Below are 25,120 nucleotides of genomic sequence, written 5' to 3' on the forward strand. Positions count from 1 at the left end.
CCTCTGTTCTCGTTCGACGTGTATCTTATTGTACCACTTTCCATCATCCATCCTTTATTCTTTAACATTCTGCCTCTTTCTTGTTATCTTCACCCCACTGCCCCACTGTTCCCATGGCCCTGTGAAGAGAAGTCTTCTTCTTTGTTTTGCTTCTATTTCTCACCTTGAGAAGTGTCTTCGGCTCTGTTATTCAGGCCCTATCACTCTTTGTCGTCTAGAAAATGATCTGAATTTCCTTCCATTGATTATTCTTTTTTATTCATTTGTTTGATGTCATATTTTAATTTTTCCCCTACAGCCATCAAATTGCTGAATCTCTTTAGACCTCTGCCAAATTCCTCAGATTTACTTTTTTTTCAGACTAGTACTACAGCATCTTCTGAAAGATGCTTTCCTGGTGGGTGGTCCCTGATCCCCAACAACCATGACAAACAAAGGAACACTTTTGTATATTACAGTGTAAATCAGAAATCGAGCCCTGTATTAGTCAGGGTTTCCTAAGGAGACAGAAGTGATGCAATATAGAATATATATGAGGAACTGATTAGATTGGCTTACAAGATACGGTCTTCGTAGTCCAACAATGGCTGTCTCAGGCTAGAAAGACCAGTAATCAACTGCTCAGTCCATGAAGCTGGGTGCTTCAGTCCTAATCTGGCACAAAAGGCCTGGAAGGTTCCTGGAGAGCCGCTGGGCTTCAGTTTATTTTAGCAGCCCCCTCCCCCGCCGCCGCCGCCAAAAAAAAAAAGGGGGTTCTAGTATTGGTGAACGAGTTCCACAGCAACGGGACAGGTGAATTGGCCAGTGAGGGGGAGGGCCAGTAGACAGAAAACAGAAGGCCAAGAGCAAAGCTTCCTTCATTCATGCCTGTCTTTCTATCTAGAAAGGTAGTAGAAGGTACCTCCCACCTTCAGTGTGGTCTTCCTGCTTCAGATAACCTAGTTTAAAAAGATCTCTCTCCGGAGTTCCCAGCAGCTTGTGTTTGGGTGATTTCAGCTGGATCAGGTTGACAAGCACTTGCACCCAAGTCTGGGGGCACAGCAGACAGTGCATTAAGCCCCTTAAAGCAGTGATATGTGGCACTTATAAAGCCTTCCACGTGTGTCACATGTAAAGACACCACATAAAGAACTTCTCCCCAAGCAGTAGCAGTTGCCAGTGGCGGTGAAGGTCCTTACTCCAGAAGGAAGCGCTCACGAAGAATTCTGCTTTTGTGCTGTGCATTGTATTCCCCCAATTCTGTGTGTCTCCCTTCTCCTTGAGAATGAATTGGGTTGGTTCAAGCACTCCTCAGAAAACCCATTCCCCTTTGCAGGATTCCTGTCGCTGTTAGGGAACTTCAATTCTCTGAATTCTTCTCTGAATCTGTCTTCATGTCACTTCTCAACACTTGAACTCCAATGTCAGTCATAATTGTTCCCATATCTTTATCCTAGAATTGAAATCGATTCAGACATGAACTCAATCTTATTCTTTAAGCTAGAGGGCAGGAGGAAGATAAAGATGGGGGAAAACACTTCTTAGTGTAAGAAAGATGGGTTCAAATTTGGAGAAACAGAGTAGCTCCTGTGTGTGTGTGTGTGTGTGTGTGTGTGTGTGTGTGTGTGTGTGTGTGTGTGTGTTTGTGTATACACAAACATCTTAAAACTGAGCCTCAGGACTTCCTTGCAAGGACTTCCTGGGCTTCCCTATTCATGTTGGGAGAAGCTATATTTGGATCTTAACTACCCCTCCAAAGGCCAAAATCCTGAGTCCCTTATTTTGCTCCAAGATACATTCCTGCTATGACATGCTGCTTTGCCACAAACCAAAAGCACAACAAACTAACCAATTCTGATTCAAAGCAAACCTCTTTTTTTTTTGTAAATTGATGACCCTGGGTATTTGCTATAGTACCAGAGAACTGACTAACAGAGAGAGTCCCCGTCCATTGTTTTCACTAGGGTACCAGAGAGCTGACTAACAGAGAGAGTCCCCGTCCATTGTATTCACTAGGGTACCAAAGAGCTGACTAACAGAGAGAGTCCCAGTCCATTCTCTGACTTCTCCCTCATCTTCTCCTTGCTCTGTTCTCTTCCCACTCTCTAATTCATGTCCATTTCTCAGGGAACACTTAGGAGCAGCTTAAAGAAACTAAAACAAAACTGGGTCTGAAATTCTTTGCAGCAACAGTCATGAGGGTGTGTTGTGGGTGAGAAGGGACACCACCTCTGGAGGAGCTGGGACCCTCTGCGGGTTACCAAGCAGCTGCCAAGGCATTTCCCACGACAAGAGCAGGGGAAATCCAGAGGCAGCCACGAAGATAGCTATTTTTAATTATGAATGCAAACAGAGAAACTGAGGCTTCCAAAGAGTTCTGTCACTGTTGATTCTTTGTTAACTGAGAGACACAAAGCCTCTGAGATACCATTTTTCCATGAGTGTTTCCAGTGCTGGGTTGTGGTCCTATTTTAAGATACAATCAATTGTGTTTCAAACATTTTAGGGAAACAGCATGGATTTCTCCATCCAGCTCCATGGGAGGCCTGTGAAACAGAGTTGCGAAGTGTGACCTGCTCCGAGTGTGCCTCGTGAGAGGACAGGATCCTGAGCGCTGTCCTCACTTTCCCCAGGAAGTGTGAACACTAATGTTATTTTGCCTCCACTGTGGATGATACTTATTGAACCGATTCAGACAAAATTAGTTTCTATTCCAGTAAATACAATACTTAATTTAAAGAGAGTCTCGGGCTTTCTCTTTCCCTTCTGTATTATTTTTTTTTTCTGTACTGCTCATTTCCTTTATTATAATGTGATTTGGATTTTCTTTCTGTTCTTGAAACAATAGTTTGGAGCAATAATAAAATAAAATTGCATATATCAATGGTAAAGGTTCACAAAGATTGCTGCCTTTGTGTTGTGTTTACTTAGCCTAGACTGAGGTCCAGGTTGGATTTTTTTTTTTTTCTGACAGAGTCTCATGATATAGCCTAGGTTGTCCTCACACTGGCGGCAATCCCCTTGTGCTGTAGTCCCAAGAGCTGGGATTACAGGTGTGGACCACCTCAGCCAGTGCTGCATTGTCTAAGCAAGCAAGGCCAAGAGGTCCTACAGATCACCTTACAGGTCAGACACTTGTCCTCGGCACAGTTTGGGTAGGGCAGCCCAGGAGTGTGGGACCTGGGACCCACAAATGAAAACAAAGGGGCAGTGTTTGCCAAGTCTGAGGGTAGGGAGAAGGGTCCTATGATCAAGGGGAAACGCAGAGATCTTTTATCCATCCTGATGGTGGGAAGAATGTCAAAAGTGAGATGGGGGTCACATCTCTAGAAGGTGTGGGATGCTCAGTGGATTGCCAAAGCAAGGTCTCAACTCATTCAGTTATTTAAGAAATATTCGTGAATGGCTACTATGTGCCCATCATTGTTTTGAAGGCTAGAGAAGCAAGAGTAGTTCCTGTTATCACAGAGCTTATAACCTTGCAAGAAAGACAATAATTAAATAATCAAACAAATTAACTACTCATAGGATACTGAGATGAGGAAGAGGCATGGGAACTTCAGGAGCTCACAATAGTGATTCCCAGCTGGGTCTGGGAAATTGAAATGGGCGTGGCATTTGTGTGCTGAGCTTTAAGTGAAGGGTAGAGGCTGGAGGTCAGAGACTGGAAAGAACAAGAAAGAAGGACGATCCATCAGGAAAAGGAGCCTTCATAAAGGCCTCGAGGAAGGAAGCAGCTTGACTCAGTCAATGACATGGAAGAAGGAAAATGTCCAGATGGAACAGATAAGACAGAAGATGGTGCCTGGTGAGGCAGAAAGGCAGCCAGGAGCCACATCATGAAGGATCTCATCATAGTCACGGCTCTCTGAGGTCCCCAAAGCAGTACAAAATCATTGAAATGTATTTGTGGATTTTTTTCAAAATAAATGGTGTAATCTTATTGAATTTTTTAAAAAGATCCTTGTAAGTTACAGTATAAAAAATAGTTTAGGGTGGCTGGAGATGGCCCAGCTGGTAAAGTGCCTGAGCATGTAAAGTGTGCGATCGTGAAGCCCTTTCCTTCCGATCCCCGGCACCCATGGAAAAAGCTGGGCATATCCGCACATACCAGTAATCTCAGCACTATAGAGACAGAGGCAGATCTCTGAAGCTTGCTATTCAGCTGGTCTAGGCACACCAGTGAGTTCCACATTCAGTGAGAGATCCTGTCTCAAAAACAAGGCAGAGAGAAATTGAGGAAGACATCTCAAAATGACCTCTGGTATCCACTTGTACAAACGTACACGCGCCTGCACACTCATGTGTATGTATGAACAAATGTCCAGTTTCACACACACACATAATGGTTTGGGGCCACTGGAGCAAGAGAAATGTGGGAAAACCAACTACATGGCTCGGAAGAGTCAGAAAGAAGCCCGCTCCTAGCTGTAAGGGTGAGACAGGGATGGAGACTGTGGCCAGGACCAGAGACTCAAATGAACACTGAGTCTGTGATGCTCTAGGTCAGGTTCAGCCTGAAACTGAGATTGCCCTGGCCATGGCTAAGTCTCAGAGGAGTGGGTGGCCTCCTATCTTCTCTGCTAACGGGGAGCAGATACAGAGGTGTCCTCACTGAGCACTGAGCTGGAAAATCCTAAAGCTAAATCTCACCACCTGAGCTATAAAGAGCAATCATGGCGATGCATATTTTTGTCCGCAGTTAGTCAGTGTTTGGCTGAAAAACCTAATGGTGCAGGAAGAGGAGTGTGGTGGTGAGGGTGGGGAATGTGAAGAGCCAAAGGGACGTTTAAGAAGGTGTCTGCCTCCTACAGGGGTGGTCTACAAACCTGGGTCTGTTTGCAAGTGGTAATCCCACCGGGGCCACATCTGTAAAACCAGTTTAGAGGTTACCCCTTCGAGTTTGGAAATGAAACCAAAAAATGGAGGAGCTCTTGTGGGGAGGCCTCCTCTCTGTGGTGACCTGATCACTCTTGACATTCCTACAGGCAGGGATTGGGGGTTTTCCACTTGTCCGCACCTCACATTGCCCAACATATTCAGTCCAGCAATCTTCACGGGGTAGGATCGGAACATACAGTCAAAGGACAGGACCTAGCCAAAATGGAGCAAAAGGCTCTTGCAGGAAAGGTGAGTCGTCTACTTGAGTTGACAGCTAGGGTGGGTGGAAAGCAAAGAGACAGAAGGCTAGAAAGGCAGAGTGGGTCCTCAAAGCCCTGTGATGGGACCCCAATCAACCTGTGTCTTGTTTGTCCCTGACAGAAGTCTGGTGTGCTAGAAACTAGTGGGGGTAAGGAGAAGGGAGAATCTAGAGCTTTGGTTTAGAGCTTTGATCGTGAGGAAACACTGGGAACTCTAGCCAGAAACAGTTGTCAGAGGAGACACTGGCTGGCTGGAAGAGAATACCACTTCATTGACACAGCAGGGATGTCAGAACACTCAAAGAAACATCTAACAGGTAGATTGGAACACTTGCCTTGAATTGAGAAGAAATGTCTAGCGGGAGGGACAAGCATAGAAGACACCTGTGACAATAACAGTCAAATCCAATATTGTGGGTGAAAGTCCTAAGGGACTCCAGGAGAATCCCTTAGGAAACGGTCAGAAGCTGAGGGAAATCACCAGGGGCGGGGGGTGGGGGGGGTAGTCCTGGGCTTGGAGGAAGGAAATAATATCGAGGTCAACAAGAAGTGAGATCCTGGGCTTGGAGGAAGAAAATAATGTTGCTGTACTCATAAGAACCAAGAAAATGGTTTTAAGTGTGTCAGAAACAGGACCTTTGATTGTAGCAGGAATCTTAAAAGTTATTATTAATAAATCAAACCTGAGGCTAGTTATTGGGGTGAATGCTGGTAGATCAGATGCAGAACAAGCCACAGCTATCTCACCTTGCCAGTTCCTTAGCTGATCTTGTTTTCTCAGACTGGAAACCTCTGTGTCCTCATATCCGAATGGCTCTCAGCTGAACTGTGCTGCTCAAAACCTAAAAGCTTAACCAGCCAAATGCTTCTAGTTTCTGGTCCTCACGCTTTACATATCTTTCTGCTTTCTACCATCACTCCCTGGGATTAAAGGCTGGCTTTCTGGGATTAAAGGCGTGAGTCACCATGCTTGGCTGTATCCTTGAACAGATGGATTTCTGCCTCTGGAATGCTAGGATTAAAGGCATGTGCTACCACTGCCTATCCTAAGTATCTAGTGGCTTTTCTGTCCTCTGACCCCAGATAAGTTTATTAGGGTACACAATATTTTGGAGAACAAAATACCACTACATTTGATAGCACAGGGAGATGCCAGAGCACGTTTCCATGAGCTTTCCAGAGCCTAGCATAACGCAGAGCTGTCAGACTATTTAAGCAGCCCTGTATCTCAGGCTAAAAGACTTAGCAAAAGCCCAAGTCTATGGTCGTGGGACAATCCATGCTGAGCTTCTTACCCCGCCTGGAAGAAAATCTGGTCACCCTGGCCCTAAAGTCACATCCCACAAAGTAATAAACCAAAAAGGAACTGTACCTCTCCTTCTGTACGCTTGTCTTCAGGCCATCTCAGCCAGATTGGAATCCATCTCCATTTTTAATAGTTTTGGAGGCTCAACGTTTGGTAGTCTGTTCTTCAGTTTCTGGAAATTCTTGCTAAGGTCAATGAGAAGATAGGCCTCTGTGACCCATAATTTCTAAAAGGCATGCTTGACAATGAGTAATGACTCAATCAACAGGCAAAGTCAAGTCAGAGATCTCCCTCTTGGGAAGTCAGAGCACAGGGTCACTGCAGCTGAAGAACCTAAGTTGGAATCCCTCAGAGCATGCTGGAGGGCCCCAGATAGGGAACTGAGGACCTCTGTCCTACCCAGGAACATCAAAAGCTTGGAGTACAAAGAAGCATTTGTGTGCCGCACCCCGAGAATAAGCTACAATGAAGTTGTGCATAAGGAATGATTGTTGTCAAGGTCTTGTCATTGGAGTTTTTCCAGTTTTTGGTACCCAGAGCTGATAATCCTTCAGACAATGTACAGTGCTCAAAGATAAAGGGCATCAATTAACATCAGGCAAGCATGCTGAAAACCCAGTGGGGCGAGAAAGAATCAGGATCCAAATGCATCCTTACTGTAGGTAATAGGACAGCTTGCAGGGTTTGTAGGGGAGGGATGGGAAATGAGGTTTCATCATATTTCCAAGAACAGATTTAGTTTGTAAATGCTTATTGAATTCTAGACACTGAATGAGTGGCAGAGTATGATGGCACGTTCTCCTGAAGAGGAAACTGCCTACTTCAGGAGATTAGTGTGAGCAAACACTGTGAACAGCATGAAGGCAGCTAGCAAAGGCAGGTGTGTGGTGCTGCAAGTTGTAAGGGGGACTCATGTGAAAAGATGGAAGGGGAAACCTAAGAGGGCCGAGATGTAGCGCAGGAGCAGGGAGGGCACTTGCCTAGAATTCGGCAGTCTAGGGAAGATCCCCAACACCAGAAAAAGGGGGAAAGAGAAACGGAAGAACCTCACAGAGACACCGTTGAACTTGTAAGCACGTCATCTGCACTACACACACAGGTGCGCTGGCATGTGACAACCAGCAGCTGGGAAGACTAACAGTCCCCAACAAGTGACCTGAAAGGTTCATGTCATGAAGTAATTTACGGAGATGTAAATTTGAATGAGCTTCCAGGAGGCTAGCGAGTCCTTGCCAGCCACATATCCAGTGTGTGGACCACATTCAACACCTGGCATTTGTGTCCCCATACAGATTAGCTATACTCTCCTATTGACATTTACACAGTAAGTCTCACACTGATTCGTCTTTTTTTCTTGCAGACTCAGGTAATGGTGCAATTGATGAGGTAACGATACAATGTAATGATATAAGTTTTTTTGAAATGGCAAATTTTATTTAAATACCTTTAGAAAAGATCATAATCCCATATTTATGGAACCATTAAGAGTCTGAAAGGACTCCTTACATTTTATGGCTACAGCTTACAGTATTTTATGATTGAAATTGTATGTCATGATGACATTCATGATTCTGGAGACTCACCAAGGTCATGGGTGACTGCTTCAAGAGAGTCATGGATCAAAGTCTATAGATAATATATTTTATTGACACTCTACTAGATACAACAACGTCTTATTTTAAGTTTTGAAAACAAAATAATATTCTCCCTTACACAATTTTTCTACAAGTTGAAGACAGCTAACATGTCCTTCCCATTTATGATAGCTTGGCTCGTACTACCAGAAGACAATGGAGATATTTATCCACACAACCGCAGACTGACAAATTATTCAAATGAGAAAGATAACCAGATTCTCCAGCTGTACGTTTTCCTTTCAGTCTATTTCCTAGAAGATAATAACCACTGGAACTCAAACTCTGGGCCCCTCCCCGAAAGAGGCTCTTCTCGAGCACCTCCAACTCAACATGGTTTGACTCACAACCCCAACACACTCCTTCCTCTGTCTTCTGGTCACGTGTTTGATTGTCAAAGCTGGAAAACCCAACAGGTGTCCCAGACCTTCTTCTGACACTAATCAATCACTGAGTAAATCAAATTTACCTCCTAAGGACTCTCAGATGCAGCCAGGTTTCCGAAGCCCCATCGCTCTACCCTGACTCAAGGCCAAATCATCTGTCACCACAGACCTTGAAATCTTGCCTATTTCTAATCTCCACATTGATACAGAGTCATTTCTCCCCCTCAAATTGTGAACTTGCTTTCATCAGCCTCCTCTGAAGATCAACTTCTGTATCCACAACTGGTTTGGGGACAGAGATTGGAAGCCCATTGTCCACACATAACACTGAGAAACACTTGGATTACCAGCTGTTTTGCCCCTGATGTGCCCAAGTTCTGTCACATCTCTATGCCTTTTGACACACTGGTTTCTTTCTCACCCTTCACTCTTCTTCTCGGCTAGCCCCCATCAGTCCTTCAGGATCTAATTCTATTGTCATTGTTTCGGTAGTGCCATCTATTAATCCCAGTGGCTCTCCCGTCTGGCCTCCCATGGCACTGGGTATATGTTCCTATTAAAGCAGCTGGGTATATGTGCCTATTAAAGCAGCGGCACAATTGACTGTAACAACTTGGTACCAGATTTGCTTTCTCAAGGGAACCATGTGCTTTTTTTGCTCAACTCTGAATCTCCAGTCCCTAGCACAATACTTGGCTCCTGCCAAGCCACCAGGAAGTGTTTGCTGCATAAAAAGGACCAGTGATTGAGGTCTGCAGGAACATCATAAAATGAGCCATGTCATCAAAAGAAGAAAATTGCTTTTTTGTTCACTATAAAGTGAACCCAAGTGTCAGGAAAGCTAAGGCAAGGGCGAAGGCTGCTTTTAGATCTCCAGCAATTTTTAAGTTACTCATCACATCTGTCCTAACTAAATACTAACCCCAGCAGGCTCCTGTGGCCTGTTAGAGGAGTGCACTTGACTACCAGATCCAGGAAATGCTCAATGATCATGGGGGGGGGGGGGGCTAAAAGAAGCTCCTGGCTCTGAAAGATGTGAGAAGATGCACAGTTTAAAAAAAAATGTATCTGCTAACATTCTTCCTCTTTGACACCTGAGATCACAATAACACACACATGGCAGGTACACGGAATGAAATGTGCTGCGCATCTGTGGTGGCAGTTCCCATCAGAACTGTAGACAAGCGGCATGCTCGTCCATCATTCACTCCAACACAATTGTTAGGAAGTTACTATGTGCTGGTCACTATGCAACTTCCAGAGAAGCAAAGACAAGAGAGGATCCCAGAGATCCCCAGCTGTCTGTGGCCCGGATAGTTTACTACAAATTGGCGTTTTGACTTTGTATGATCAAGTAGTTACTCTTTAATCCTCCCTGGTTCCGTAAGGTCCTGAACATCCCCTTGTACATAACAGGCCTTAGGTAACCCTGGGAAAGCAGCTAAGCCTTCTGATCTAGCTAAATGGTCCTGCTAAGCAAAACCTGTCTCAGGATGCGAGACATTGAAAAGGCAGTGTTTCCCAAGGAGCTTCAATGCCCTGGCGTGTGTTGTTCTGATGAAAGAGTACAGTACGTTCGGGGGTTGTGGAGGGGTTGGATGAAAGCAGGCCACGAGTAAGCTGAGCTCGTGCTTCGACTAACACCAGCATTTTGGTGATTTGGTGTCAGCCTCCAGTGGGATTTCTCAGGTACCCACTCTCAATACAGTGGTGCAAAGAAAGGCTTCTACTAGACTCTAGTAACTAGAGGGAAAGGCGGGCCGGGGAAGGAGGTAAATCCATTTAGTGTCACTGCTGGAGCCCACACTTCAGCCTTCCTCCGGATAGGATACCAGAGGAGGTCACGCCCAACTCTAACAAACTATATCACAAATAACGAGAAATCTCATGAGAAACCTGGTTCTCCAGCCCCTCAGCTGCCTCAAACGTTCTCTCCTCCAGGAATCCCTAACCCGGTCTCCGAACAGCGCCGGGCCCCTTCGGCCACACCCAACACATAGGGTCCTATGTCTGCACCCCACTACCACTTGCGGGGCGCCACCTATCGGGGTCCCGGCCCCGCCCAACCCCACGTGCCGGGCCCCGCCCGGGAGCTAGCGGCCCTTTAAACACCCCCACCCTTGCACACTACACAACCCCCCCCCACCCGGACGGCAGCCGAAGAGGGACAAACTCATGGCGTACAGCCAGTCTCTTCCGCGGAGCACGTCCCCCGTAGCCCTAGCCTGCTGGGCTCTCCAGCCAGGGCTACGACCCCCTGGCGCCCCCCACGCCCCCGAGGCCGGGTGCCGGAGTGTGGGCGCTGTCCGACTCCGGGGAGGGGCGGGAGGGAGCGCGGTCGCCGCCGCCGCCGCCGCCTGCCTCCGCCTGCCGCTCGGGCCGCCCGCTCGCCCGCCGCTGGGTGCGCTGCACGCGGGGGGCAGCCGCGGTGCAGAGGTTCATGCAGCGGCGGCGGCGGCGGCGGCTGCTGCTGCTGCCGCCGCGGAAACAGACAGACCGGGCGCTGCCGCCGCCGCCACCCTCCCGCAGCTCCATGCCGCCGCCGCCACCGCCGCCTCCTCTCCGGCGAAGGGCGGGGGGCTCCGGCCCGGGGTGGGCAGCACTCCTCGCAGCGCCGCTCCCCTCCCTGCCCTCCGCCGGGGCGCGGGAGCCGGGGAGAGCGCCCGCCGCCTCCTAGGAGCGCACGCTCCGCGCGCCCTTGCTAGAGCGAGGAGGCGGGCGTGGGCGGGCGTCGGGGCAGCCGCGACCCAGCGCGCGGAAAGGGGAGGGGGCTTCCCCGGAGGATGCCCCGCGGCGGCGGCTCCTCGCTCTTAGGCGCTAGCTGAGCTGGACCGGGAGCGAGCGGCGCGTCGCCATGCCGGCGTGACGGGCGCCCGCGGCTGCCCGCGCCGGGCCCCCGCGCTGCCCCACGCCGCGCCGCCCCGGCGCCGGGCGGCAGGATGGGCTGTATCCAAAGCATCACCTGCAAGGCGCGGATCCGGCGCGAGAACATCGTGGTGTACGATGTGTGCGCCACCATCGACCAGTGCCCCACGCGCATCGAGGAGACCTCGCCCATCGTCCTGCGCTACAAGACCCCTTACTTCAAAGCCTCGGCCCGCGTGGTCATGCCCCCCATCCCCCGCCACGAGACCTGGGTGGTGGGCTGGATCCAGGCGTGCAACCAGATGGAGTTCTTCAACACCTACAGCGACCTGGGCATGTAAGCGACCGGCCACGCCACGCGGCGCGGGAACGGGGTCCTGGCCCCTCTCTCCGCTCTCCATTCCGGCCCCCTCCCCAGCCCCTCTTACCGTTGTCCCCATCTCTCTCCGAACCTTCCTCCCGCCTCCCCACCCACCTCCCTCCTCCCTGCGCTTTTGTTTCAGTGACAGGGCGGGTGACGGGAGGCTCCTGGCGAAGGCATTTTCTCGTGCTTTGCTTCTGACTTCCTCAGAAAGGCTAGGAGAATAGTGAGGGGCAGGAAGAACGCGACTGGGAGGGCTCGAGAGGCAAAGATGGGGTGGTTGGCGAGTGTCATGGGAGTTTTGGGGCGCAGACTGTGTTTGTGGGTCTCCCCAGGAAGAGTTTGGGGAGAGGAGTGGAGTGCTGGGGGCGCATGGTCTGTGTCGTGCGTCCTTTGGAGAAAACCAAGCCGGCTTGGAAGAGAAGGTACAGGGCGTCCGAGTGGGAGTTAGAGGTTCTGCCATCGTCCCCCAGGCCAGCGAGCATAGCAGCATCTCCGTCTGGAACCTCCAGCCCGGCGGAGCGCCTCTCTGGCGATGCGCCCCAAGGACCAGTTCTGGGGTGGTGGGAAGCTGAAAGGCACAGGATGCTCCCGGGCCGAGCGGAACTGGTGGCCTTGTGCTGGCAGCCGGCTGGTGCGGCTCGTGATGTTTCTTAAGCTTAAGGAAAGGATGAGTCCCTTCAACTGTCTGGGGTCTTTACTTTTCAAAACTTTCCTAATTGCGGCGCTGGAAGAGAATCCCAGGCGCCCACCGCCGAATCCAGTCAGCTGGCTGGGAGCTCTCCAACTTCCTTCAGCAGCGCCCGGTTGGTGCGCGCTAAGGGTTTGGCAGCCGCGGTGCACGTAGATCACCAGGGCTCCGCCGCCACCAGGGGCGGACATCCTGCCCTGGAACGGCAGGCTTTGGGAGGTCGCGTTCTGGACTTTGTTACTTACTAAATTTTCATCTGCCCTCCTGTCCCTTTTCAGAACTAGACTCCGTGCACGTGGCGACTATATATGGCTAGGAGATTTAGGGCCTGCATTCTACCTACTATTACAGTGTTGGTCTAGAGCACCCTAATTAGCTTGTAGCCTTTAGGGAAACCCCTTTTCTGGAAATTCAACCTCATTTCATTTCTTAGTCTAAAATTGTGGCGCTCCCAAGATTTACCTATTTAAAATGGATATGGGATGGAGGAGTTCTCATTTTAAAAGGTCAAATCATCTTTTTAGCAGCAGTTTTGGGGCTTTTTCTTGCACTCTCGGAGCATGTAAGTTAACACTAGTCATAGGTGCTAAAAGGAATTTTGACAGATCGTTTTGTTTCCTTTTTTCCTCCCAGAGTTTGCACTTTGCTCTTTAAGCATAAAAGCTCAGTAGAGAAGGCTGGTTGGTGGTGAAGAAATGTGAACCCTGCTTTGCACAGCACCTGAGCACACTGTGTTCTCGCCTTTCTGGAAATGAGAGAAATGGGGGACATATTATTTTGGGTGAATCATGCCATCTCAAAAGACACAACCTGAAAAAGAGTGACTATATCTTTACACATGTGTGTTAGAACTGTTTGTTTTGTTTGGGGCTTTTTGAAATTCATTTTTTTTTCAGCCAAGGAAGAGAAAGCCTGGCTAGGGAAGGGCATCCTTCTCATGCCCCTGGCCTCACCCTGATTGGGGAGTGGGGAGGGGAGTAACCTTGCTGGGGCAGTCACAAAGCCTGAATCCCCTAGTAAAGGAAGCCTGGAGGGACTGGACAGGAGCAGCCCCATATTTCCCAAGACTACACAGGAGAGCCCTCTGTGGCCTCAAGTCCCTTGTAAATCAGTAAATACAAAGTGTGTGTGTGTGTGTGTGTGTGTGTGTGTGTGTGTGTGTGTGTGCCAATTCCTTCCATAAAATATATTCTGCCAAAGAAGTCAACTTGGGCTATAAACAGATATGATAGCGAAACTTCCTTCTATGTAGGGAAGGGTGTGCCTACCTTGGAACCAATTTGCACAGCCATGAATTCCTTACAATATAGTCCGTCGACATACCCTACTGAATTCTTGCCTTTGAGGTTTGGAAAAGATTTTGTTTGTTTCATTTAACTTATACTTTCAATATTTTAAGATTGCTGGTTTCGGTGTTGTCGGTGCAGGGAAGCAAGAACAGTCCCCAAGAAATCATAAATTGCATTATTATAGATCTGTATCCAAAGTTGTGGTTGTAATAATTGCTGTGAGTTGAGGGCCACTTCGGAGCTTAGATTTTACTGAGCCAGTTTCTATAGAGTTTTTGTGCCCTGCGAACTTTGCCGATGTAAACTTTTTAGTGGGAACTCATATGGCGCGGGAGTCACTGTCGTCTGTGGGTTGGTTGTCGTGTCTGCTTTAGCCGGTACCGTGTGTGGCAGACGATGCAGGCTGGATTTTCACTCCCGTACAGTGTTCTGTCACAGAAGCAAGGTGCAGTGAGGTTTGGGCTAGAAGCGTGCCTTTTCGATATTTTGGAAAGAATTGTGCAATACTAGATCCACAACTAAAACAGCAAGAAACCAGGATTGAAAGAGAATGTGCCTTTGTGGTTTAAATGTTGTACTTCCTCAAGGGAGGGAGGGCATAGGCTTTTTTTTTTTTTTATTAGCATACAAAGAATTAGGTTAGGTTTCATTATGGCATTTTTCAAATAAAATTTTTGCTGTTGTTTCTCTTCACACCCCCCCCCAGTCCTCTTCCCTTCCTGTGCCCTTTGACCCCTGTAACCTCCTTTCTACTTCCTGTTACATCTGACCTTTTGACCTTTCCCCTCTTTCTCAATAGTTCTTGTTCCTCTCTTGTGGCCTCCTACCTTGAGAACATGAGAATGGGGGGGGGGTGTTGTTGGGAGGGGGGTTGTTTGGTTTTGGTTTTTTTTTTTTTATTTCTGAGCCCAGGTCACCTTACTTGAATATGATACTTTGTGGATCCATCTATTTTCTTGCAGATTTCATATTTTTATTTCTCTTTATGGTTAAGTAAAATTCCACTGGGTATATGTGCCATGTTCTCATTCTCCATTCTTTTATTGATGGACTTCTGGGCTAGTTCCATTTCCTTCTTGTTGTGAATAATACAGCAACAAACGTGGATAGGCAGATATCTCTGTAGTTGGCTATAGAATCCTTTGGGTATATGCCTAGGAGTGGTGTGGTAGTTCTGTAGTGTGGTATGGTAGTTCATATGGTAGTTCTATTTTAATTCTTTTTAAACAGTGCCCACTGATTCCCATAATGGATATACTAGGTGTACACTCCCACCAATACTGAATAAGGGTTCCTCTTTTCCCGGGTCCTTGCCAGCATTTATTGTCATTTTTTCCTTGATCATAGCCATTCTGACTGGAGTGAGATGGCATCCCAAAGTGGATTTAATTTCCATTTTAAAGGGGAGACTTCTATTTAAATCATTTGATAGCCATAATGTTGTAACTGAAACTTGAACTCAAGTGACTTAGTATTTCCCCAAGTGACTATGAGGAGCCAGATTGAGAACTATATGCATCACTTCCTTCCTTCCTTCCTTCCTTCCTTCCTTCCTTCCTTCCTTCCTTCCTTCCTTTTCTTTTTCTTTCTTTCTTTTTTATTTTGATGTACATTGGTGTTTGTCCTGCATGTCTTTGTGAGGGAGTCGGATCCACTGGAACTGGAGTTACAGACAGTTGTGAGCTGCCATGTGAGTGCTGGGAACTGAACCCAGGTCCTCTGGAAGAGCAGCCAGTGAGTGCTCTTAACCACTGAGCCATCTCTCCAGCCCCACTTCCTTATTTCTAACTTGGGTCTGGTGCATCTGCTCAATGCGGTCTTCAGCAGAATGTTCAAAGTCTTCCTTCTCCGTCAAGAAGAGCCACTGGTTTCCCAGTCAGTCTGCAGTGAACCCTCACTTAGCAAGTATCCTGATACACAAGTGCCGCAAAGAAAACAATGGGATTTGTAGTCGTCTCCTTGCTTCCTCACGTCAGCAAAACCAGTACCGTGCAGCAAAGTAAGAGAAATGCCTTGGGAAGAAGGACCAGGAAGGGTTTTCTGAAGGTACAGTGTTTCTGGTTGGTCTCTACAACACCGGAACATCCACCAAGGCAAGGGGAGGGGACCAATCCAAAAGAGAAAAACAGGAGGTTTAGGGGAGGGGAAAAGAAAGTATTCCAAAGTGCAAGGACTAGGCTGTGCGGAGTGTGCCAAAGAACAGTAGCTGAAGTCTGATGGGTAGGTTGGGACCTGTTGGGAGGCCTCACACAACGTCCAGAAAAGGAAAAGTGAAGGTCAACTCTTTATCACCAGAGGGTGTTAGGAGTTTCTCTGTGCCTTCCTCATACACCTCTTGGGTGTGCAGAAGCTGTCCCAGCAGAGGCAGAAGAACAGCCCCAAATGCTCAACACAACACCCAAGAGGTTTCCTGGGTGAGGTGTGAACGGGAATGGCACTCTCCTGCCAGAAATGGGTGAGATGAAGCTGAGATCAGGGGAAAGGCCGTGGCTAGAGAGCCTTTTGCCTACGTTGTCTTCTAGGGCTGTAAAGGGAATCTTCCATGATCAGCTCAGACCTGCCAATCTGGAGAACTCTGGCTTGGGTGAAATAGAGGAGGTCATATCTCACTCCTAGCTTTGGTGAGCTTCTGACTAGCCTCCCACCTCTGAGACCTATTTACCCCCATCCAAGCTGCCCTCTGCCCATTGAGAAACATACTCATTTGGGGTTTGTAATTTCCATATTGCCAACTCCGGTAGACTTGCTTTTGAAAGACACTCACCTTTCCATGTGACTGACAGCTTTCTGTCATAGTTAACTACTCCCATATTTTAGCTTCCATACTCTTTGCAGCTGTTCTGGTCTCTGTATTACCTTATAGATCTTACTCTATGTTATTCAAAGTACATATTTCTCTCCTCATTCTGTGCTTTCTCTGGGTAATTCCATCCATCCCAATAACAGCAGATGCGCTCTCTCTGGTATGCAGCCAGGTACATGTGTCTGTGTGCAGTTCTGCTTGACTGTTGGAAAGGTATCTCAGGCTTAAGGTTTCCACACTGAAATTGTTTTCTGTTTAACTCTTTTGATGTTGCTATTGTTTAGTCTTTTGAGAACTACTCTACCATGTAGCCCTACATGGTCTGGCGCTCACTGTGAGGCCCAAGCTGGCCTGGAATTCATGGCCATCCTCCTGCTTTGACCTCCTGCACACTGAGATTGCAGGGCTGTACCACACCCAGCTTCGCTTATAAATGTTTAATCTCCACTGAAGCATTCACCAAATTTCTGCGTCCACAATCCTTAATTGTCTTAATAAAGAACAGCTCCACTCCCTGAGTTACACAAGCTAAATCATCTCCACATCACTTCAGGTATTCCTCCACAGGTCCAGTCTACCATCAGACCTACTGGCCCTGCTCTCCAGAGCTGTGATGCAGTCATTTCTGTCTTTGTCTGGGTGGCTGCCATCTTGTGCGGTCTGAACTTGCTGCTGTCATTGTCTCCCCCACCCCCTACCTACCTAGTCTCTTCGCACATGGCGGGCAGAGTGATACATTATAATCACGGGTGTTTTCACTCTCCTGCCTCAACTTTTTAGTGACTTCTCGGGACAGTGGGTATACAGTGTGTAAACCACTTCCCACTCTGGATTTCTGTCCTGAAGCCACATCAGCCATCTCCATGCCTTTAGCAGAACTGGCTCTACCCAGCTCAGAGCTTCGCCCCAGGCTGGCCTCTGTCTGAAATGCTTGGAGCATGAATTGTTAGAAGGTCTTATCAATAAAATCAAACCTGAAGCCCCGTATTGGGGTGAATGCTGGAAGATCAGAGAGGCAGAACAAGCCACAGCTTCCTCACCTCACCAATTCCTCAGCTGATCCTGTTTCCTCAGACTGGAAGCTTCTGTGTCCTCAGCTGAATGGATCTCAGCTGAACTGTTTGTTGCTCAAAAGCCTAAAAGCTTAACCAGCCTATAGTTCCTCGTCCTCATGCCTTAAATACCTTTCTGCCTCCTGCCATTACTTCCTGGGATTAAAGGCATGATTAAATTCTTGGCTGTTTCCAGTGTGGCCTTGAACTCACAGAGATCCAGACAGATCTCTGCCTCTGGAATGCTAGGATTAAAGGCGTGTGTACCACCATTTTCTGGCCTCTATATCTAGTGGCTGTTCTGTTCTCTGACCCCAGATAAGTTTATTAGGGTGCACAATATTTTAGGGAACACAATATCACCACAAATGGTCCTCCTGCCTACCCTGGTCTACCTAATTCCTGCTCCTCATTCAAATCTCACCTGCCCCTCAGAAGCCATCGTTGACTTCACCATTTCAATGAGGTTCTCCAGTTCTGCCCTTTCACTTTCCTATACTCACAGCTAGGGGGTGTGCTGTGGTTCCCTCAGCTTGCTACATGTATTATGAAAGTAGATAGTGTATCTGTTGTGTCCTCTTTGAGAACTGCCTGGACCATAGAAAAGATGTGATATCGTTAGATACATGAGCCGTTTTTTTATCACTTTCAACCACCAGTGTCCCTTCAAAATTCGCTTTTCATGTGAACCCTCAGCCTAATCCACAAAGCTCCTAACACCCCAGGGAGTGCTTGGCACTAACACACGGCCTGACTGCCCGGTGCTTTGGTGTCCATTTTTGTTCTGCCACACTTCACTGGAAGGTTTGCTTCTCAGCGTGTGTCGCTTGTCTCTTTCCCCTCCTCCATCTCCCTTCTGTGCCCTGTTCATCAAATTCTGAAGTCTCCTTCTCATGTCACCTACCTGCTAAACAGTGGCACTCCGTGCCCACCCAAAGAAGCGTGCCGTAGAAACCCTGGGTCCATTGTTCCACCTGAACCTGTGATTCTGTAAATCCCAGGATTTGTGGAATGTTGACATAACGGTCATGCCTGGCTGAGTCCTGTCCGCCTCAGGGAGTGCTTGCTTTTTTGTTACAGGCTATCCGCTGCTGTGTGCACAGGGTGGTTTAGATAGGCGGACCTTCTTTCAACATTTCGCTCTTCAAAACAAGATCAACCATTTGTCAGAGGAACCTATCTAGTGAGTCTCCATGCTGCTGGACCATTACCCATGATCCCCTCCCATTACAGTCTCATCAGGAGGCTCCTGAAACACTGGAGACCCTGGTCTAGAGCATCAGGTGGAAACCAAGATCCAATTCCCTGCTGCATGTCCTGAGTGCCCTTGAAGGGGAGATGGCCTAGGCCTTTTCCTCTAATCTCCTCCATCTCTGCAAAAGAGGAGCAGCAGAGGATTAACTGGTTTTATCAGCAAAGCATTAAGCTCACTGGAGATAAAGCGCAACTCCCAAAGGGATAGAGAGTATACACATGATCAGGGGAAAGGTAGAAGGAAGGAGACAAGATGTGCCTTGTGCCTGGGTGCCAGACTGTGGCCGCATGGGCATGGTGGGAAGGGGGGAAGCAGGGAGAGGGTAATTTGAGGGCACTGGACTGCAGGTTATAAGTGACCTTCCGCTGGGCAGCAGGAGTACATGATGTCTTTGGGGGCAGGTCCAAGGAGGCATCAGGTTCCATCTTTCGGCTTCCTTCTCTTGTCTACAATGTTGCATTAGGAAAAGTTGCCAGGGATGACAGAGGCCACTGTTTCTGTTACGTTCACACTAAGCAGGAAGTGGCTACAGTTTAGAAGCTGGTTATTATACATCCCTCTGAGAAGAACAAACAATAGCAAACAAGCAGAAGATTATCCAGGTGAATACTTAGGAGAGGGAAGAGGTCACAAAGAGCCGAGAGTCTCCGGGAGGGAGGGCTGGAGCCTGGCTGCAGCAGAGATACCCACAATGGGAAGTAAGTACCCACAGAGGTGACGTGGGGTACATTGCCTCTCGTTCTTGCAGGTTCAAATCAATGTGATGTTTAAGGACTGCTTCCATAGTTGTGATGGATTTCAGTACAAAGCAAGCGGTGACGGGTAGGGAGAATTGTCCACATGGAGGAATGCCTGGAGAATCTGGGTAGTTTTGCTCAGAGAAGGGAAGGATCACAAAGTAACACATGTTCTATGTGTTGGAGGCCAGTGTATGTGCCACACTGCTGAGTGTCCTTCATACATAGCCTCATGGAAACCTTACCCTGAAAAGGAGGGTCTCCTAGTACAGGGTTCAGGGAGGCTTCAGCCGGAGGCCTCAGAGCCAGCAGCAGGCCCAGCCAGGAAGCAAGCCTGTGTTCCCTGGCCAGTCTATTTCTAATGGACCACTTTGCCTTCCAAGTCTGGAGAAGGAGGTTCTCCAGACTTGCTCTGCTAAATAAAAATAATGAACTTAGTCTTATTTTTTTTTAACTGATGTGTGCATTTCCTCAATGCTGTGGAATTGAGTTCAGAGAGCATGGAAGCAAATCTCTTTCAGTCTCCATCTCACACTCACCCCCTCCCAGAGAGAAAGTTGTGATTAACAGTAAGAACCGCATCTTTGTAGGAGGGTGGGAGCAAAGACTGCAGGGACTGAGCACCATCCATGCCAGAGCTCATTTTCTGGGAACAGAGGCACCATCTCCAGCTCCCAGACTCCTCGCAGTGGCCTGGCTGCAGAGTTTAGCTCTGGGCTGACACCTCTGCAGCTCCCTGTGGTCCTGTGGATGACTCGAGGGCAGGGCTGGATTGTTTTCTGGTGACTCTACCCCGAGACATTCAGACATGTTTCTGGCTCTGGCAATCCTTGGGCTATTCCTTTCACTAAGGCCCAGCAGACCCGTGCTAGTGGGTGGACCCTGCTTCTAATTACGTTCTGGGAGACACACCAATTGGAACAATTCACTGTGCCAGTTTAAGATCTAGCTGCTGGCTCTCCAGCACAGAGTCCGAGTCAGAAGACCTGGGTTCCAGTACCAGCCCTGAGACCTTTGGCAGGGTCCTCAAAATTCAGTGTCTAGTCTCTGCTTGTACATAAATGAGCAGTTATGTCTAGAGTTAGGAATTGACTGAAAAGAAAACTGTGAAAAGGCATTCCAAACTGTGGTGTGCTGTGTACATGTTGCTTATTATAGAGCTTATCAGTTAGTGTTACTAGTCAGTGACTCCAGATATGCCTTAAGGAACTGCGGCCCTGTGTCCTCCCTTGACAGAAAATCACTTAGACCTTTGAGGGGATTCCTGACATGGGCACTGCCGAACGGTACCCCCCAGACCTAGAGGAGAGAGGAAAGGCTCATTGTGTACCTCAAAGGCCATGTTTTCCACTCATGTTGAGAGGGACGTGAGGAAGACACCTCCATTCCGCCAAAAAGTCACCTTCCCAGCTGTGCTCGAGGCAGCATGCAGGACCCTGTTTTGAATTCCTGAACCTTATCACGAAGCTTAGTCACATCCTCAAGGGGCCACCTGCCCTACCTGGAACCCGCCCTTGGTCACAGTATCACATGTATTTAAGAAGCTGCAGTATACCTCCTGTAAGGAGTTAGGGACAGAGCCCTGCCTTTCATAGCCTAGAAGGTCACAGGTTTTCCATTTTAGAGAAGACAGAAACCAGCATTTGAAATCATTTTTATCCCAAACTATTTTTAATATTTTTAATACTCTTCCCAAGCCCTTTGCACAATTTCATCTCCCTGTAAGGGGACGTCTCATAATTAATCTTACTATAATCATGAAACAGATTATAGGACAATAGTTATTCCCTGTTTTAGATAAGCAAGTAAAGGCTCAAAGAGATTCGGTAATGTGTTCGATGTCATCTTGGCGAGTGCTGGTGGAATCAGCCAGGTGTGTGACCCCCCACTCCCTTCCCCATGCCCTCCCACAAGTACACAGGGGTTGGGCTTGGGAGACACTGTCCTCAGAGCTGTGTGTATGTGTCTCACTTGTTCTGAGCATGTTTAGAGACATCGTTTGTAGCCTCTGAAAACCAGAGAGCGGAAAACCGGGACATCTAAGTGTGTTCAACAAACGCCACGAGAAATCTCCGGCTGTCAGACCAAAACACAGTAAATAAGCCTGTCTGACGGTCTGATGGTCCATGAGTGGGGTGGCTGTGGCAGTCCTCTCTGGAGCCTCCACTGCCTCAGACTCCTGGGGCCTGACCTTTCCCAGTTGGCTGGTGAGCCTGTGTCAGGCCCCAGCACTCAGAGGCCGTCAGAGGTCTGGCTAATGGGAAACAGTAAATCGACATCCTCCTCTGTCAGCAGCCACAGCGGCATCCTGAAGGGGCAGACAAGCCAGGGCTGCCAGGGAATGAGTGGTGCAGGGAACAGGCTTTGGCACAGCCGAGAGCTACCAGAAACTGGTAAATTAGATCTTGCCTTGCCCTCTGCCATGGGGTGGGGGGTGGGGGGCTGTCAGGAACTGGAATATGTAAGAAGGGAGAGGCTGCAAGCGAATCAAGAATGCTGGTTCTAGGAGGAAACGGGATCAGAGTCGCTCATTTTTGTTGGTGGTGGTGGTGGTTTTTGTTTTTTTACCATGAGAGATGTACCATGAGCCTCCAATCCAAAATGGCAGTCTCTACACCTGAGCTAGGAAAATCAAGTCAAGAACTGATAGTTTTAAAGGACCCAACTCTTCTACATTTTCATGAGCCATCTTCACGTGTAGAGAAGATCAGAGATTTGTGCCACCAAACTAAACCCACAGCTCCTGCTGAAGATGTCTTTTTGGCCTCTGGAACCAGGGAGCCAGTCTGTTATACGGACACCTGTACACTTGGAGTGACTGACAGGTATCTACTTAGCATGTATCCCTGTGCAACCATAACCAACTTACCCAGCTTAATGATTACAAAGCTATTTGCTGAAGACTTAAATAGTGCCAAGTGCTTTATGTGCATTGCCTGTGAAGTAGGTAGATACCACCGTTGTTGTCCTCGGAATAAAATAATGAACTAGGAATAAAGGGGTTTGGGGGGCATGTCTAGCTTTAGGCAACTAACTAGTGGAAAAAGGCAGATTTAGGTTTAATTCCAGCCAGGCGGATCTCTGTGAGTTCGAGGCCAGCCTGGTCTACAGAGCGAGATCCAGAATAGGCACCAAAGCTACACAGAGAAACCCTGTCTCAAAAAGAGGCAGATTTAGGAACAGATAAAATTAATTCTAATGACTGTGATGAGCTGCCTCAGAAGAGTTGAATAAATGGATGGATGGATGGATGGATGGATGGATGGATGGATGGATGGATGGATAAATGGGTGAATGAATGAATGAATGAACAAATGAATAAACATTGGATGTTTTGGACACTGTCTGATTGCTTGCTTTTGGCCTTGTGGAGGAACCCTGGGAAACAAAAGGTTTAAACCAAATTGGACATGCTGGTGGTCTCACCTCCCAGCTGCCGAGTTCATTGAGCTGGCCAGGATCTGGTGCTAATGAGACCGAGGTCTTAGGAAGAGACCCAGAAAGCGTGTCAGCACCTGAATCAGTACTCTTTACCCTTCCGGCTCCCTCACCAGTCACTGTCCCCAGCCAGCTCTTGTTCACAACGAGGTTTAAACTGACAGACAGTGAAATAGCTAAAAAACATGCCAGTGGTGGTCAACAGAAGCCTGTTTGCCCGGCCAGGGGTTAGACAGCATTGTAAATTATACGACCCAGAAGCACAGTGTACAGGCCTGCGCACTGAAGCCGGAAGGAGAGCAGGGTGAGAGTGTGAGCGTAAGTGAGCGGTAGAACCAGAACTGTCTGATGCCATTTCTAATGTTTCCCATCCCTGGGCCTGCTCCGCTGCCTTACTCTGCGGGTCAAGGATGGACACATTCCTAATCTTTTAGTTTGAAAATCAGTAAACAGGGTTCTTACCTTCTAATTACACACACACACACACACACACACACAGCCTTGTTTGCTGAGAGTCCAGGTCAGCTGGCAGAAGCGACCACCTGTATCAGAGAGGAAGCAGACAGAGCACAGGACGAGTCAAGTCCCTTGGCAGCATAGGAAGAAACTCGGATCAGCCCAAGGGATGTCTGCACAACTGCCAGGAGCAGAGACCGGCCTAGTGCCGGTGTCTGTACACAGTGATTAGCAAGCTAGAAAGGAGAGGGTCTCCCCAGAGACACCCATCACAGATGGCAGGAAATCTGAGGCCCTGGCAGCCGAGAGAGACTGGACGTATGGAGAAACTGGGATTCAGCTAGGATGCCCAGCAACTCCGAAGCCCTGTTCTCCAGCCTTCCCACACCTACCCCACCCAGCCCAGGTGCTGATGGCAAGCATGGTCCTCCTGGCTCCGTGCCCGCCGACAGGCACGGTATCCTCATGTCCCCTGGCAGCTCCGAAAGAAACAAGATCCAAGTGGTGTCAAAGATGACAGATTGTGAGGGGGCCAAGGGCCCTCCCCTGACAGCAGGGCTCAGCTGGGAGGCCCTGGAGAGCAAAACAGATGGGGGGGGGGGTCTGACAGGGGTATCCTAGCAGCCTGGGGACTCTGTCTCTCTTGTGGATTTTAGTTGGGTTTCATTCATTTTTTTTTTAACGTTTTCTTTTTGTGTTAAGGGGTTTTAACATAGGGACCTACTAATGCTGTGTCTGCTTATTCTAATGGAAGTGGACTGAGAAGGAACAGGGGAGAATGGGTCCAGGCCACTCTGTTGTGCTTTGGTCTTTGGAGACGGACCTAAGATGAGTCCAGAGAAATCCCTTCAGGGAAGGACTGTAGACCTCCCAGCAGCATGTCACAACTCCAGAACTGTCACCTGCACCTTTCCAGGACACATCTCGTGAGGACTCTAGAAATCCAGGGCGATGTCAGGTGATCACCCTCCCTTACGACCCTATTCCAGCCTTACCTCCACTCTCAAAGCGTGCACTAAGACCTAGTTCCTGCCTTCCCTGGAGGAGGAGGCAGCCTCAGATCTCCTGAGCAACTTGGGCCCCTATTATCACCACCTGCGGGACATGGTTCTAGCAAGTCCTGTAACTCCAAGAGCCCTTGACATCTGGTTAGCCTGTGATTCGTTAGTATTTGCTGCCAGGCTCCTGCTTGTTATTGTCAAGAGCTGCTTGATCTGTCTTTGTGTCTGTCCCAACTTCCAGCTGTCTAGTTCCTGCCTATTGTTTACTTTGGGCCTGTCACCTTTTCAGACTGTGAGGCCTCACTAGATGGGTCTCCTGAATCCTCTGACTTTTAATTGGCTCCCTCCCTGGGACTCACCCACCTGAGGTTAAGAGACAAATGCGGAGGGGGCCACAAACAGAGCAACACTACACACCCTAAAAGCAGGCTCTCCCCACCCTTCTGGGAGCCTGTGAACTACTGAGTCCCCTACGTTCCCTTGCAGAACCCACTCCTGATGATCTTTAAAGAAATGTCCCTGTGAAACTACAGCTCTGAATCCCGCAGATTGGATCATGGTGCCGAGGACTCAGAGTAGGAAGGGTTTGGAATTCAAGGAGAGTGCAGGGAGGGGCAGGGGATTAAGTCAGGCGTCAAGAACCAGGTGCTTTACACAAACCCCTGGCGGAGAGAGAGGTCGGAAAGAAGGCGAAGAACATGGCTTGCTTCCCCTTCTTGGTGATCA

The 25,120-nt window shown here is 48.5% G+C and overlaps 2 protein-coding genes and 1 long non-coding RNA gene across 13 annotated transcripts in view; 1 reads left to right on the forward strand and 2 right to left on the reverse strand.

The window, feature by feature from the left end:
• The window catches only part of LOC128109928 (uncharacterized), a 175,436-nt gene extending 164,914 nt beyond the window's left edge, over positions 1-10,522 (reverse strand). For 6 of the 11 annotated variants that reach the window (XR_008217966.1, XR_008217958.1, XR_008217957.1 and 3 more), the window contains exon 1: positions 4,091-10,520. This is a non-coding gene — a long non-coding RNA (uncharacterized LOC128109928). Of the gene's footprint in view, positions 1-558 lie in introns of all 11 variants that reach the window. The other 5 variants (XR_008217962.1, XR_008217956.1, XR_008217963.1 and 2 more) reach the window with 4 other exon arrangements.
• Positions 10,523-10,643: 121 nt separating this feature from the next.
• Positions 10,644-11,302, reverse strand: LOC128109310 (translation initiation factor IF-2-like). Its single transcript, XM_052736510.1, has 2 exons — positions 11,279-11,302; positions 10,644-11,119 (listed from the first exon to the last, which is right to left on the reverse strand). The coding sequence occupies exons 1-2, from the start codon at positions 11,300-11,302 to the stop codon at positions 10,694-10,696; spliced, it is 450 nt and encodes a 149-aa protein (XP_052592470.1). The 3' UTR covers positions 10,644-10,693.
• A 24-nt stretch (positions 11,303-11,326) lies between these two features.
• Positions 11,327-25,120, forward strand: part of Fam78b (family with sequence similarity 78 member B) — a 78,261-nt gene continuing 64,467 nt past the window's right edge. Inside the window, exon 1 of the mRNA XM_052737492.1 lies at positions 11,327-11,648. Within this exon, the coding sequence (XP_052593452.1) occupies positions 11,386-11,648 (263 nt within the window). The 5' untranslated portion in view covers positions 11,327-11,385. The remainder of the gene's footprint in view (positions 11,649-25,120) is intronic.

Source organism: Peromyscus californicus, unplaced genomic scaffold, assembly GCF_007827085.1.
Source record: "Peromyscus californicus insignis strain IS unplaced genomic scaffold, ASM782708v3 Scaffold_14__1_contigs__length_90479793_seg_2, whole genome shotgun sequence".
NCBI classification, from domain to species: Eukaryota; Metazoa; Chordata; class Mammalia; order Rodentia; family Cricetidae; genus Peromyscus; species Peromyscus californicus.